This window comes from Anabrus simplex, chromosome 8 (genome assembly GCF_040414725.1).
Source record: "Anabrus simplex isolate iqAnaSimp1 chromosome 8, ASM4041472v1, whole genome shotgun sequence".
Classification (NCBI taxonomy): domain Eukaryota; kingdom Metazoa; phylum Arthropoda; class Insecta; order Orthoptera; family Tettigoniidae; genus Anabrus; species Anabrus simplex.
In genome coordinates this window covers 154,986,099-155,003,131 of record NC_090272.1, presented here as the reverse complement: position 1 = coordinate 155,003,131, position 17,033 = coordinate 154,986,099, and the positions used below count along the sequence as shown (strand labels likewise).

At 38.3% G+C, this 17,033-nt stretch overlaps 1 protein-coding gene across 1 annotated transcript in view; it reads left to right on the top strand.

Moving 5' to 3' along the window:
* The window catches only part of Ku80, a 222,945-nt gene that overhangs the window by 37,611 nt on the left and 168,301 nt on the right, over nucleotides 1-17,033 (top strand). The window contains exon 3 of the mRNA XM_067153029.2: nucleotides 2,204-2,424. Within this exon, the coding sequence (XP_067009130.2) occupies nucleotides 2,204-2,424 (221 nt within the window). The remainder of the gene's footprint in view (nucleotides 1-2,203; nucleotides 2,425-17,033) is intronic.

Below are 17,033 nucleotides of genomic sequence, written 5' to 3'. Positions count from 1 at the left end.
TCCCTGCCTTCCCACTATACTTTGCCATTTCAGGTCTGATTTCATCTATTGCTGCTGCTTTATGACAGTGGAGTTTATTTACCACCCTTTCCACTTCCTCAAGTGTAATTTCACCAACATCATTTTCTACCTCCCCATGAGCTCCGTTGTTCGTGACACTACCATGAAGATTTCCTTTTACGTTGAGAAGATTTTCAAAATATTCCCTCCACCTGTCCAGTGATTCCCTGGGATCTATTATGAGTTCATCTAAATTACCCAAAACACTGTTCATTTCCTCTTTCCCTCCCTTCCTAAGATTCTTTATTACTGTCCAGAAAGGTTTCCCTGCTGCTTGACCTAGCCTTTCCAGGTTATTACCAAAATCTTCCCACTACTTCTTTTTGTCAACAACTATTTGTTTTGCTCTGTTTCTTTCATCTATGTACAATTTCCTGTCTGCATCAGCCATTGTTTGGAGCCAGTTCTGATAAGCCTTTTTACGTTTACAAGTTGCTCTCACTTCGTCATTCCACCAATATGTTTGCTTTTTCCCATCTTTACACATAGTTGTTCCTAGGCATTCGCTTGCTGTAGCTACTACAACTTCCCTGTATGCCACCCATTCTCTTTCTATGAACCTGCTTACTGTTCACTGTTCGAAACTTCTCACTAATTATATCCATGTACTTCTGTTTAATTTCCTCGTTCTGGAGATTTTCTACCTTTATTCGTTTGCAGACAGATTTCACTTTCTCTCTCCTGGGCTAGAGATACTTAGTTCACTACAGATCAGGTAGTAGTGTGTTTCATCGAAAAATCCCCCCCAAAAACCTGTACATTCCTAACAGATTTCCTGAATTCGAAGTCGGATGAGATGTAGTCTATTATGGATCTTCGTTGCCATAAGACCTATCTGTGTCGGTGCGACATGAAGCCAATAGCAAAAAAATATATATATTATGGATCTGGTACCCCTACCCTCCCATGTGTAGCGGTGAATAGCCTTATGCTTGAAGAATGTATTCGTAACTGCTAACCCCATACTAGCACAGAAGTCCAGTAGACACTTCCTGTTCCTATTAGCTTCCATATCTTCCCCGCATTTACCAATCACCCTTTCGTATCCTTCAGTTCTATTTCCAACCCTCGCATTGAAATCGCCCATTAGCACTATGGTATCCTTGGTGTTGACTCTGACTAGAATGTCACTCAGTGCTTTCATCAGACTTATCAATATCATCGTCATCTGCACCCTTACATGGTGAATACACTGAGACAATTCTTGTCCTAATTCCACCAACTGCCAAATCTACCCACATCATTCGTTCATTTATGTGCCTAACAGAAACTATGTTGCGAGCATTAGTATTCCTGATGAACAGCCTTACCTCAAACTCTGCCCTTTCCTTTTTAACCTTTATTAACACACTTTATAATCTCCTACCTCTTTCTCGTTATCTCCCCTTACCCGAATATCACTTACTCCTAGCACATCCAGATGCACCCTATTTGCTCACTCAGCTAGTTATACTTTCTTTCTTCCATAAGACCCATTAATATTGATAGCTCCCCATCGAATTCAGTTTCGTTCTCCAAGTTGTTTCCAAGGAGTCCCTCACCTGTCAAATGGGAATGGGACTCCGTTACTCCCATATGTCTGAAGCTTGCTTAAAATGTTCTAAGCTCGGTAAATTCATGAAGCAGGTTACTACCCTACTTACACATAGTCCAAGTGAGGATCTCTCCTCTAATGGGTTAGGGACCACTGGTGGATTGTATAGCACTAGCCGCCTGAGCACAAGGAAGGCCATGACTCATATGTCCAAGATGCCCAATCCCATTCTGTAGCAATTGGTATCCCGACTCTCAGGACCACTTACTAGGCCACTCATCCATTGCCCATGGTTTACGAACTAGGACGTGACTACAGTAACCCACACCATGAACCATATTGTTATTGTTATTAATTTTATTATTATTGGCAGACAAGTCATATTTCTATCTGTGATATGTTTGTGGTCTCCTCCTTGCATGTGTGTGTCTCAATGTGGTAATAGTATTAAGTTTTCTTTGGTTGGTGATCTATACTGCTTGTAGAACCAGAACCTATTTCCATAAGTTCACTTGGGAAAAATTGAAAATATTACTTCGCATAGCTTGCTGAAACTAGTTACCTAGTAGAATTTAAGATTTACAAGTTTTATTGTGTATGTCTCTACAGATTTTCTCCCTCGCCAAGGATGAGATTGGCATGGTGCTTGTTGGTTCTAAAGAGAGTGCTAATCCTTTAGAATACCACCATATAAGTGAAGCATTTGTTCTGACATTGCCATCATGGAAGATGTTGAAAATAGTGGAAAAAGATATTGTTGGAACAAATGAGGTGGCAGATTGGCTAGATGGCATTGTGATTGCAATGAATATGTTGAAAATGGAGTCTGAGTGAGTATATCAATTTGAAATTAGTGTTTGCATTTTCAAACACAGTTCTTCTAATATTTATGTTCTTGTTGCTAACATGGTGATTTACAGGAATTTAGTGCTGCTTATTGTTTTAGAAACTACAAGGCCAGATTAGAAAGTAATGCACAACTTTATTTTTAATATGAAAACTCTTTGGGCCTGAATGTCCAAAGCTGGCAGATAGTAAGTAAGTTTGAATCTTGTGCTACAGACAGCAATGGGTTAATCAGGTGCTGCCCTGGTGGAGCTAGCGGTAACTAATACACCGGGACAGTGCGTGTAGGCATCGCCACATGTGACGAAGGCATGAGGAGTGTATTTCTTGTGGGGAAAAAGAACACCAAGAGAAATTCCCAGAAAAATATTGGAGGTGTATGGTGCTGAATGTATGGATTGCAGCAGCATCTCTAGTTGCTGCATATTCTCTGAAGAGGACCAAGCAAATGTTGCCGATGATCTGTGCTCTGGCCAAGCTGTGACTGTTTCAACATCACACACTGTTAGTCATTGATAGAGCTAAGAATTTTGGGTGCAAAATTTGGGTCTGAAAGCTGCAAAAAAAAAAAGGTGCAAATTTAAAATGGAAACATTCATTCACACATATATTAAAAAGGCTGCCTAAATGCAGTTCCAAAACGGAATGTTATTAAAATCGCTCATCCAGAACTGTTTTGTTTTCCTGTTCTTTATTATTGGTGAATCTGCACCTCCGCTCACTAAGTAAGTTCTTGTACATCGAAAAGGAATGTTCCACGTCGGCATACATAAGTGTTGAATATTTTGTTTGTAGTCTGTAAAGTAGATCCTTGTTTGTTGCTAAATTCTCAACGTTGGGGTTTATGGCTAAGCTCTGCTTCAGCTTCCATTTTCCAGTACCCTCCAGTGCTTCCTTCCCATCTGTCAGAACAGCCGATTGCGCATTGTGCTGATGAGGACACCGCTTCTCCAGTTTTATAATGACAGTTGTGTGGAAAGAGTGACAGTGCACGGTAGAAGTTCATCTTGTAATTCCTGTTAAGGTGCTAGCTCTTCGTCACAGCTGAGGAATCATTTAGTAAAGCATCTAAGAAATCATATGTAGCCTTAATATAGTTAAAGATAAACATTGTAGCCTTCAACCCAGTATCCCATCTAGTGAGAGTTAAGGAAAGTGAAAGAGAAAGTCCCGTAATTTCAACATAAATATTGTATTGTACCAGAAGCTTTTTTGTTCTTAATGGAATACACAAATTAATTTGCATGTGAATATTTATGCTGGGCCGAGTAGCTGAGGCGGTAGAACACTGGCCTTCTGAGCCCAACTAGGCAGGTTCGATCCTGGCTCAGCCGGTAGTATTTGAAGGTGTTCAAATATGTCAGCCTTGTGTCGCTAGATTTACTGGCATGTAAAGGAACTCGTGTGAGAGAAATTCTGGAATCTCAGCATCTCCAAAAACAATAAAAATTTAGTTAGTGGGACATTAAACGAATAACATTATTATTATTATCATCATTATTATTATTATCATCATTATTATTATCATTATTACTAGTGCCTCACAATCTCCATGCAGTTTATGTGCATTGCAGGTCTCATGTTTTTGATTAGAGTAGGTTTGGAGCTGGCAATAGCCAACATGTAAGACGCTTGGTCGGAATGCACTAGCCACGCTTGATCATTTTCAATTACTTAAGGCCAAAATGGAACATATGCATTGTTGAAATTTTGCATCACACTGACATTGTCTGTTTTGTTCAGGAAGTAAGTCAAAAGCATGGGCGTCACTTGCTGTCCTTTCAGCGATGTTACTAAAAATGTTTAAAACTTATCTGTTCTTCCTGTCAGTGGTTTCACTTAGGAAAATATATACTGGATTATCAGCTACTACTTGCCTGATATATTTTTATTTTTTCCTTGTACAGAGGCTGAAGATTAGATTTTCGTAAGATGCTCTCATCTGAAAAAGACTTCCTAGTATATTTCTGCAAATATTATTTCCTAATAAGGTTGTTAAGCTTTAAAAATGGAACACCATACACCCTAAATGCCTTTACAATACTCGTATAAGTAAGAAATTCACTTTTGTTTCTTGAATTTGAAGGGGCCAGTGTCTCATGAATAAACTGATGTCACAGTTCATCTTCACTACATTGTAGTTCCTTATTCTTTACCCTGTATGCTGCTTGATGCGATTATGTCAGTAACACAAACCTTGCACTTCAGAACAGACACATCACTTTGAATATCATCTGCACTGAACTGTCTTAACAACATCACTCATTTTCCCAGTGTTCATTTTCTGTTTCAAAATGCTGAATTTTGGCAACAAAGGAGAATGACGAAGACACCATACATTAGCCAAAGTGTACTCTAGACTAAAAAATTAAAGGGCTAATTGGCTCAGACGGTTGAGGCACTGGCCTTCTGACCCCAACTTGGCAGGTTCGATCCTGGCTCAGTCCAGTAGTATTTGAAGGTGCTCAGACATGTCAGCCTCGTGTCGGTAGATTTACTGGCACGTAAAAGAACTCCTGCTGGACTAAATTCTGGCACCTCAGCGTCTCTGAAAACCGTAAAAAAAAAAATTGTTAGTGGGATGTAAAGCCATTAACATTAGACTAAAAGAATTACAACAGTTTAAATTTGTTCCCCTCTCCAGCAGTCAGCAATACTGATTGGCAAGATTGCTAATTGGTCAATCTGACTTCACCTTCCTCCTTTCCTTCCTGTTCAAAAGCTTTCGTCTAACTGTAGTGTGATGAACCACAAGATGATTTGTGAAGCTTTTGCCTAATGGGAGTTCACTGAGGCAGAAACTATTCTGAGAGCTTTCGCCTAACATGACTGCTCAGAAGCAAAAGTAATATGATACCACCTGGAAGACCGTAAATTCTAATGAAAACATTCTGAAAGTAGGGGATTTGCCCATTTATCAAAAGGTCAACAGGAGAAATGTAGATTAAGCCCACAGACGTTTGGTTTCTTTTGTTTAATTTTTATGGGAATAAAATGCGACAAAGAAGCAAAAGCATGAGGTGAGGAGAGAGTGCTAAAAAGTGCTGCATTGAGTTAAGGTGCAAAAAGGTGCTGACTTAGGAAAGAGGAGGAAGCAAAATGCAGTTAAGATTGTTTATTTCATGTTTTCTTTGCAAGTCATTTTGAATATTTTAATAGCCAAAAAAAAAAAAAAAAAAAAAAAAAAATAGTAAGATGCAGCACCTAAAATTCGTAGCTCTAGTTATTGAACAGCAATTTGAAATGATCAGTAGGTGATTGAGGAACCTTGGCACAATAATTTAGCTTTTAATACAGCGTAGTGTACGATATTGTGCAGTACAGATTGGGATTGTGTAAAGTCATTTTGCACTGGGTGCCCGAAGACCTTTCCAAAGGGCCAGAGAATAATGCATTACCCTGAGGATCATGACTTCACTTCACGCTCAAATCAAAATAGACCAGTATGATGCGGAAACATTTTGACTCCCAGACATGGCGGAGATTCAAGATAACCCGAACTGTGAAAAGGTGGCAATGCTTGCTGCTACGTCATGGCTTCTCTTCGTGCACCAATTGGGAAGTATAGTTGTAAGTCCATACCTTACACCATTATGACTTTCACCTCTTTGGGCCACTAAACAAATTCCTTGGAGGTCAACACCTCTCTTCGGATTAAGAAGTGAAATTGGTCGTGCATAGGTGGCTATAATCCCAGGAAACTGAGCTGTATGAATGAGGCATGTTCAGCTTCGTGTCATGGGGAGGAAAATGTCTCGAGGTACTTCATTCATATGTTAAAAAATACGTCAGACCTCTAGTTCTTTTTTTAAATATTTTTTTTTTCCTAAAATATTTCTTTGACAGGGAGCCTCCATGGATCAGACGGCAACGCGCCGGCCTCTCACCGCTGGATACAGTGGTTAAAATCCCGGTGACTCCATGTGAGATTTGTGCTGGACAAAGCAGAGGCGGGACAGGTTTTTCTCCAGGTACTCCGGTTTTCCCTATCATCTTTCATTCCAGCAACACTCTCCATTATCATTTCATAGCATTTATTACTCATTAATAAATCACCTTGGGAGTGGCGACCCCATTGTAATAACAGCCTATATATGTTTCATTCATTCCATCCCTGACCCAGTCAATGACTGGAAAACAGGTTGTAGGTTTTCATTTTCATTTTCATTTCTTTAACAGAAATGCTGTGCGTTACTTTTCAGTCCACCTTAATATGTACTTGACAATGCATGTATGTAATGTAGAACAGTTGGGAGTGTTGTGCTAAAGTTTTTCCTACTTCTGTGATGGCTGAAACAAGGTTATAAAATGTGGACTGGTCTTGAAAGCTTTGAAATAAATAAATTACTTTTTTATTAAAAAGTAAGTTCTGAAAGTTTTTCCTAGATAATAATATTGTTGATGTTGGTATTGGTCTTTAACCCTCCGTTACACGCGCCGCGGAGTTAGAGTCCGCACTTTATTATTCTTTGGTATCATAGGCCAAAAATGCAAGGCAGAACTGGCTGCCTTCTTGTAGCTTCCTTCTGCAAAAATACAAAGGCCGTGACGGTGTGAGAATGTCTGAGTAATCGCCGAGCTGTTGATTAGAGACGTTTATGTTGTCAACTGCAAACTTGCGGAGTCTGAGTCCGCAGGCGTGTATTGGTGAGTTGTTAATCTTACTCACTCTTTTGGCAAGTCATCCATTCTTCCGTTACAATTTATTATAAAATTATATACTTTTATTAACTACAAGTGTAGCAGTGGGCTTATTGATATATTTTCTACTTGTGATTATTTACAGTGGGATAAACACGATATTAAAAATGATCTATGAATAATTATTTTGCGTCCTCTTTCCAGGGAGTTGGCGAGATTTATTCCGAGAGTTATTATCAAATCGAGTAGTGGTTGGATGACTACGACGTTGGTGCAAGTGATGATAGTGATCGGGGCGTCGTAAACGATAGTGATCTAAATTCTAAGAGCACGGGTGAAGAGGACGTGTCTGAAAGTGAGCATCATGAAATGTATGTTGGAAATGACGGGGACCCAGTGGAATCATCGGCCTGTAATGAACCGTAATAGAAGGGTCAGGCAACTTGAACATAATATTATAAAACACTTACCTGGAGTAGTAGGAGTTTCCACGAATGCTGAGGCGCCAGTTGAAGCTCGGTAATTGTTCTTTACCGACGAAATGCTACAAGAAATCTTAACATGCACAAATCGCTATATATACCCTAGTATCATACAAGTCAAGAAAATACAAAGTTGTATTGGTTCTATCTACTTTCCATGAAGACCATTCTATTTATGACGATTCAGATGGATCAAAACCCTCCATTATTACCTTCTATAACGACACGAAGTCGGGCGTTGATAAGGAGGTTGACATGAAATGCACTTACTCCATGGCAAGAACACAACGACGCCGTGATTTCTCCAATGCGATATACATCAATTAATGGAATATAACGATTACAATTTTATTCCACGAAGTAAATTAATAACCAATTATTGTTAATTTACAATTAGTTTTGCTAAGTCCTGTGATTTTCAGTTGATAACTTCGAATTTACCCTAGAGGACAGACATGTTCTTGTAAATGTATATTATACATAAATTTATCAATACGAATAAAATCAAAATAAAGTAATTATGATGTAAGACAGATTGACAAAAGAGAGAAATAAAGAATTCTTGGAAAAAGAATTGAAATGAAAGAATGGAAGCTTACAAACAATTGCGGACTGTCAGTCCGCGCGCGTGTAGTGGTGTTACAAGAGAGTGCGCGTTTAACGGAGGGTTAAAAGGAGCATAAACAAAGTGATCATCGTTTGGACTTGAAAAGATTAGTGACACTAAACTACCAAGGAAATTAGCCTTTCGAACAAAGTTTTCTTCTTTCTTCAAATAGGCCTACTTGGGAGTACACTTGTTCAACAGTTGGGCTTTGATCTTTGCCCAGTATTGTTGCTTCTTCTGGTATAGCTCCTTTCTTTCCTCCAAGCAGTTGGTAACCTTCCTTCTTCATTTGTTTTTCCTCAAAACCTCAGACTTTCTTCGTGATCTTTCTCACAGCCTATCTGTTTTGTAAGTCTACCAGCCTCATTTCTTTTTATCCCTTTCAGAACTGAATGGTAAACAGTACTTGTAAATTCTTAACAAAATCTGCTGGCCAAGTGCCAACCAAAAAACCTGTGAAAGCAACCCGCACAAACACTGTAGCCTGGTCTAATGTGACGAAAGCATTGAATATGCTTGAAAATAAATGAACACCTAACTTGTACAATTGTGCGTAGGCCTACACAGACTTAAAGGATTATACTGCACTTCTGCAAATGAACAGAATTCCTTCAGTGACTCTGTTCTGATGGTGAATGTATTTAAGCAGAGGAATATCCTGCATATAATGGCTTCAAAATCGACTGGAAGTGAATCTGCTGCTGAATATTGTTGTGAAAGACATGTCCACCACAGCTAGTTTAATTACAACACGTAGTTATTTAGTCTTCTGTCCCAATTTGCCAAAAAAATTGTTCAATCAATCAGTCAATCAATCACTACTGATCCGGGAAAGCATACAGATCGTTACATGTCATAATGAGGCTGCTTAAAGGATGCAACAAAGAATTAAAAGAAAAAAGTTACTTGAGTATGGTTCATCCATTATTGGAATATGCAAACAGTGTTTGGGATCCTCACCAAGAATACCTAATAAAAGAAATAGATAGTGTGCAGAGGAAAGCAGCAAGATTTGTAACAGGGGATTTCAGGAGAAAGAGTAGTGTATCAGAAATGTTAAAGGAACTTGGGTGGGAAACTTTAAGTAAGAGAAGGGAGAAAACTACACTTATAGGATTATATAGAGCCTATACAGGAGAAGAAGCATGGGGAGATATCCGCGAGAGGCTTCAGTTGGAAAATAATTATATCGGCAGGACTGACCACAAATATAAAATTAGAAGGAATTTTAGCAGAAGCGATTGGGGTAAATTTTCATTCATTGGGAAGGGTGTGAAGGAGTGGAACAGTTTACCAGGGGTAGTGTTTGATCCTTTTCCAAAATCTGTACAGATATTCAAGAAGAGAATAAAGAACAACAGAGAAAATAAATGAAGTGTTAGAGGGCATTCGACCAGTGCAAGTTATTGTAAATAAAAAAATGTGTGTGAATAAATTAATTCCATCCCCTGGTCTAAGGAGTTTGGACAGCCAAAGTAGGGGACTGCCTGTAGGGGTGAAGTACAGTGGGGACTTCGAGGGCCCTGGGACCGCTACGGTAGGTGTGAAGGCCCTTCAGGAACTCTGAAAAGTGGTGGCAAAAGGGGCTCTGGTTAAGACGCAGCGGGTCGTTATGCTACTTAGGATCCAGAACGGGTAAAAAAAAAAAAAATAGTAAATAAATAAATGCAATGTAAATATTAATCTTATACCAGTTGTATAGTATCATTTGAAGTAATTCCACATACTGTATATCAGTTGATTATATTTGTAAGTAGTACAGGAGATATTATAAGTAGAATTTTGTAAACAATATAAATTTATTAAGGATGAGCTGTGTGTTTAATAGAAAACATTGTTGGCGTAAATTGTATAATATTGTATTATAGGAAAATTTTCTTCTCTTGTTAATTTAATATTTAGTGCTTGACAATAATGTATTTTAGTGTACCATTTGCCACCGAGGTAGACACCTCATTTGCAAATAAAGAGATTTTGATTTGATTTTGATTTGATCTGCATTTAGGGCAGTAGTCCAGGTGGCAGATTCCCTATCTGTTGTTTTTCTAGCCTTTTCTTAAATGATTGCAAAGAAATTTGAAGTTTATTGAACATCTCCCTTGGTAAGTCATTCCAGTCCCTAACTCCCCTTCCTATAGACGAATATTTGTCCCAATTTGTCCTCTTGAATTCCAGCTTTATCTTCATATTGTGATCTTTCCTACTTTTAAAGATACCATCCAAACTTATTCATCTACCGATGTCCTCCCACGCCATCTCTCCACTGACAGCTCAGAACATACCACTTAGTGGAACAGCTCGTCTCCTTTCTCCCAAGTCTTCCCAGCCCAAACTTCGCAACATTTTTGTAACGATACTCTTTTGTCGGAAATCGCCCAGAACAAATCGAGCTGCTTTTCTCTGGCTTTTTTCCAGTTCCTGAATCAAGTAATCCTGGTGAGGGTCCCATACACTGGAACCATACTCTAGTTGGGGTCTCATCGGAGACAAATATGCTCTCTCCTTTACTTCCTTACTACAACCCCTATATACCCTCATAACCATGTGCAGAGATCTGTACCCTTTATTTACAATCCCATTTATGTGATTACCCGAATGAAGATCTTTCCTTATATTAATACCTAGGTATTTACAATGATCCCCAAAGCGAACTTTCACCCCATCAATGCAGTAATTAAAACTGAGAGGACCTTTCCTATTTGTGAAACTCACAACCTGACTTTTATCTGCGTTTATCATTATACCATTGCCTACTGTCCATCTCACAACATTATCAAGGTCATTTTGCAGTTGCTCACAATCTCGTAACTTATTTATTACTCTCCTTACAGCACCACCACAATTCATATTAGTATTTATTGTCAGCTAAAGTGATATGACTTTGTTCAACAAGTAACATTTTTTCAGTATGTATATAATATATGTTACCAAAGTTGGAAAGTAATTGAGTAAAACTTATCAAATTGCTTGTAACAAATATGTTTTACAGTAATTATCACTTGTAATCATCACTTTTCAAAGAATGTAAATTTTACTCATAATTTCCTTCTTGAAATAAAATTGTAATAGTAACATTCTAGGATCGATATACATCGATGTAAGTTTTACTCATAATTTAATTCTTGAAATAAAATTGTAATAGGATCGATATACATCGCAGTGAGAGTTAGGCAACTTTCGAGCCGTAGTGCTCATTAGGCATCAGGCCAAGGGTATAAAGCCAAGGGTACGACATGTACTTGTTCATTTACTTGCAGCTTGTTATGGTTACTAGTTGAGATTTAGATAACTGTGTAGTAGGACTTTGTGATTTTGCATGTGGTCGATAATGAAACTAGAAGAGATGTAACGCCTTAGGGGTTAAGAAATTTCCATACCCCTATTTGAATAAATATTTTGTTTTAGTTGGCCCTCAGAATGGATCTGAAATATAAACTTGATTTGAAACAGTCATCTTGAAAGTTCCAAGGTATCATGTTTAGTATCATTTAGTGATGATAGTTAATGTCCGTACGCTGAAAAACACAAAATGAAGTAATACCTTTTTCCTTAGCTACTAGCTACGTCCCACACACCGCAGCACAAGGTCAGTTGTTCCGCATTGAATTGCGAAATTTCACCACCTACTTCGTAGAAATAATTTGGCCTTCATGCGCGACATTCGCCCTCAGCTTTAAGGATATCAAACTAGAAGTTCTTTTCATGGCATTAATGTACCATGTTTTGACATTATTCACAGCATGTGCATAACTTATTTTCTAAACACCACTAGTTCCATATAATGACGTATAGCTACCTTGTAACGAAAGATACGCAAGTTTTCAGAATCTTCAGCATCTAGGTTAATCAACTTGAATCATTCTTTAACAGCAGTCAGGTGCCTTATTTTAATGCAATTTATGCACAGTTTAAAACTTTTATCACCTTTGTGACTATTCTTCATCTTCAACTTTTAACTTTATAGCATATCCCACGTCGTTCCATCTATACAATGGGTCGGCGAATGAAGCCCCTCCACCAACTTTTGTCTTTGTACTTTTCTCCTTCTTCAATGTTGTCCCAGTCTCCTCCTCTTTGCTGAATGTCATTTTTCACCATGTCTGCATATTGCGTTCTTGGCCGCCCTCTTGGTCTTGAATATTTTAACTGCAGATCATACATTTTTCTGGGTATGCGATCAGGATCCATCCTTCGCATGTGACAATACCATTTGAGTTTACGCAGATTTATGTTATCCTGCATTCTGTCAACCTGAGCCATGTCCCTGATGTTCTCATTAAAATTTTTATCTCGTCTTGTTTTGCCAACCATCACTAGGACAAATCTCATTTCAGCTGCCTGAATCCTTGCTTCATCCTTTTTCCTCATGGTCCAGGTCTCGCTCCCATATGTCAAAATTGGCATGTAATAAGTCGGATAAATTGCTCGTTTGCATTTCAATGGTACTTTTGGGTTCCATATTGGGTCTCAGACAACTCTATAGATTGTTCTTCCAGCTTGAATCCTGCTGGTAAGTTCCTCTTCACTGGAGCCTGTTGCTGACATCATGCTTCCTAGATATTTGAATTTGTTGGACATCTTGAGTTGTTTACCCTCTATTTCAATGTAACCTTCAGGTTGACCATTTCTCTGCATAACCAACACTTCACTTTTTTCCTGACTGAATCTTAGCTGTTACTGTCCATGCATTGATCTGATCCTGAAGTTCCTCCTTAGAATCTCCCCATATACAGATGTCATCAGCAAATAGCATGACTTTCATTTTGTTGTCACCAACGTTTTGGCATACTTGTTGTTGAATCTCATTCATCACAGTAATTAAGAGAAGAGGTGACAGAACTCCACCTTGTCTTAGGCCCGTAGTTATTCTAAAGGGTTCCGTCATTCCTGATGGTGTTTTGATGCAACTTCTGATGTCTTCATATAAATTCTCAATTCGTTTTATTGTCTCATTATTGATTCCACTGTTTGTCAGCACTTCCCAGACTTTGTCCCTGCTTACAGCATCAAAGGCCTTTTTGACATCCAGGAAGGCCAGCCAAAGGACCTCATTATGTTCATAATATTTCTCTATTAGCTGAGCAGTCCAAATATTAGATCAACTGTTGATCTGCCTTTCCGGAATCTGTATAGAACTTTATAGCATCAAACCACAATATTCAAATCTGTCTAATTTTAACTCTTACATGTATCTTATTAATGTTCACAGCATATGTACATTGTTTATGGACTATTTGATATGTTGTGTAATTTGTGTTATTGGCTGATGATGACCTTGATCTTAGGCCAAAACTAGTACAAAATAAAAATTTTACTTGTAATGTAAACTGCATTGCAAAAATTTTGTATTGAAAAGGTGGAACTGTTGAATTATTTTAATTATCTATGTAATCACAGTTCAGTACAGACCAATCAACATGAAGTTTATATCCCATAACCATATTCATAAACTGGGCTAAGGGGTAGGCAAACAACTGTAACTGACTAAAAGATTCTTCAGGTAACTGTAATTCAGCTCTCTTACTTTTATTTTGTGCTTTTCCTGTTGCTGTAGGTTACCAGAGTTTCAACCGTTTTATATCAAGGATAACTAGATTCTGTTACCCTTACTTGAATTCTTAAGTTAGGAATTAAATACCTCGCAAGAACGGGAACTATTTTCAGACATTTATGGTTAGATGAATCGATCATTAGATGAACCTAACTGCTTCTAGTTTCTACACTGTTGCTTTCATCGCAGAAGGGGCCAGCACATCACTAAAAATCTTCTCATATTATTCTTTAGTCACTACCACTGACTTGAAAAAGACGTCATTTTATTTTATGACGATGGTTAGTTGCACCCTTATGCTCTTCTTTGTTTATATGGTCTCTGATATATGCTCTCCTACAATATGATATAGAAAATGTTGAATTACTCGGTGTACTCTCTACCTTGCCTTCCAACTGTTGATTTTAAAATGTACAGAAAATCTTTTTTTTTTTGCTAGGGGCTTAACGTCGCACCGACACAGATAGGTCTTATGGCGACGATGGGATAGGACAGGCCTAGGAGTTGGAAGGAAGCGACCGTGGCCTTAATTAAGGTACAGCCCCAGCATTTGCCTGGTGTGAAAATGGGAAACCACGGAAAACCATTTTCAGGGCTGCCGATAGTGGGATTCGAACCTACTGTCTCCCGGATGCAAGCTCACAGCCGCGCGCCTCTACGTGCATGGCCAGCTCGCCCGGTACAGAAAATCTTGTTGAAGGTTATCACTGAATAAAAACTTTCTTTTTTTGACAAATGGCCAAATAAGAAACAGTCTTTCAGTGCACTTCCTTTGAATGCTGAAACTTTCGGAACCAAAACAGCAAAAGCGTTTAAGGAAAAAGTGTTTCTTAGTACTCTGGTGTGAACATTAAAATCCATCTCATAATAATCATGGTGTTGACTTTTCAGAGAAAGTTCATATCGTTCCAATACCAACTATATGAGCAAATAATTTTTTTACATTTTTTTTTTTTAACTGGGATGTTTTTGCATCCTTGAAAAAAAATTCTTAGTCACTGAGACAGACCATCCAAAACCGGGACATCTGGTCACTGTGAGAATAAAACAGGATTATCAGCCCGTGTATAGTTGTCCCATTCATTAGGTCAACATTCGCCTTGTCAAACGTGAGTGATCTGTCCGTTATTGCTTACGCCCAACAATCAACAGCTGCCAAGCATAAACACTCTACATAGGTTTATGATATTATTAATACATTACTAACGCATTTTGGCAACAGTAAAATGTGTGATTATAACAGCTGTATTTATTTATTTATTTATTGATTCATTTATTCATTCTTTCATTCCTCCCTGTACATTGTATTTGTGAAGATCTGTTCTCTCTCACTATTCTGATAAGGCCATCTAAGGACCACGATATTCAAGTTTATTGCTGGGAGTGAGCTTTGATGTTTGCCCAGTGCGTACGCATTCTCCTCTCCTCTGCGCTCCTTCCTCTCCTTTGTCCAGAGGGCATCTGTCTTCTTATTACTTGCTCATATAGTTGGTATTGGAACGATATGAACTTTCCCTGAAAAGTCAACACCATGACTATTATGAACCTTCTTTGTCACAGAATACTTCTGAGTGCTGAATGGTCTCTGATGTCACTTCCTAGTTCCTGAAGATCTTTAGCCACTGAAGGTCTGTTTATATTAATAAATAGCGCAGTTGTTGTCATGTGTAAATTGGAAAGAGTATTATTTCACAAGTAGACTTACTTTTGTAGTTTTGACACATAGTAACAAAATAATGATGTTGTTAAGTAGTATATAAGTGAGACAGACAAGCCAGTACATTATAATGACATACTGAAAAGTGCTATATCCTGTAGAGGTGTATGGTAAGATTAGATATGTCATAGAGAGGGAGGATACGATAAAATAGACGGATAATTGCAGGAATATTCTAAAGAAAGGGGTGGAAGCATATAAGTATTTATAGAGCCGTTTGATATCAGAGGGGATCCGTGAACATACAAAGGAATGAAAGAAATGTTTCAACGATCATGAAATGTAATGGAACAGTATGCTTTTTTCTTTTTTAACAGAAACTAAGGACATTAAGAACAGTTTGAACTGTAATATACATATGACTAATAAATTACCTCACCGGGAGGATAAATGCGATCAAAGAATAGGTAATAAGAGGTAATGTTCGAAAGGCTAGCACATCTTTAAAGAAAATTTACATTTTAAACATTTAAAAATAACAGTGATAGAATAATAAGGCCTAGGTACTTGAAACACTAAAGATCGATAACCAGAGGGGTAAAGTTTCCTTCTTCATGTAATAAAAGAGAACTGACCATTTAAATACTCACAATGAATAAATAATGGAGAATTAGGGAATTTACTGTAAGATCCAAACATATTCAAAAGAGAAGTGTCACACACTGTTTACAGGAGTAGCCATGACACAACAGTCCAGGCAACTTGATTACACACAATACAGATGTTCGAACAGTTTTAAAAAAAAAAGATGATTGGAGCTCATAAGTTCGGTGCATCAGCACGACAGGCAAAGTGATTAGAGTTCTATAAAATGCATTTTGGTTGAAGGCACAAACCAAAGATTAAGGAAAAATAAAGGAGAGCAGAAAACTTTACCATTCCATGGATTAGGGTCCCCAGGATCATCTAATACTTCAGGAAAAGTGACACTGTAGAAATAAACTTTGTAAGAAAGAATTGAACTGGGAAGAACCAGCTTTCCCAGAAAGTTAAAAGGTCTCTCCCCCTACCTGGGTCAATGTTGAATCTTCAGGTAGAATGTAGTAAAGAGCCGTCATGTGGACGGAGTGGAAAATAGATTCCAGTCCCGAGCTGATCCGATGCACACTGACCAAGAATGAAGTGACGGCTGAAAATTTATAGTGGGCAAAGTATGATGTAAACAGACGTAATGGTAGGGGCGAGAGGGGAAAGAGACCCGGAAAGTTCAAGAACATACGAGTAGGTGATGACACATGTAGCGTAAGTAGTAGTGTAGAGATAATATGCTGATCCACACACTTTCACACTTCACTCATCATACAAGTTAGCTGGAAGCATTCAGCAAGTGATTTTGGCAATCCATCTTAAATCTCCTACGAGAATGCAAATTCTTAATGCGAGCAGGGAGGGTATTCTGCAACCTTCGACAGCGACTACGAAGTAGCCCTGGAATGACTGAGAGCTTTAGTAAAAGAGGAACCAGTTCATGTATGGTAGGAGAGAGGTAATTAAAGTTTGATGAAAGGTAATTCCGTTCGCCTGAGTTTAGAACACCATGGAGAAGGGACAACACATGGTGCGACACATGTGCACACGTAGCCATGACAACTCCC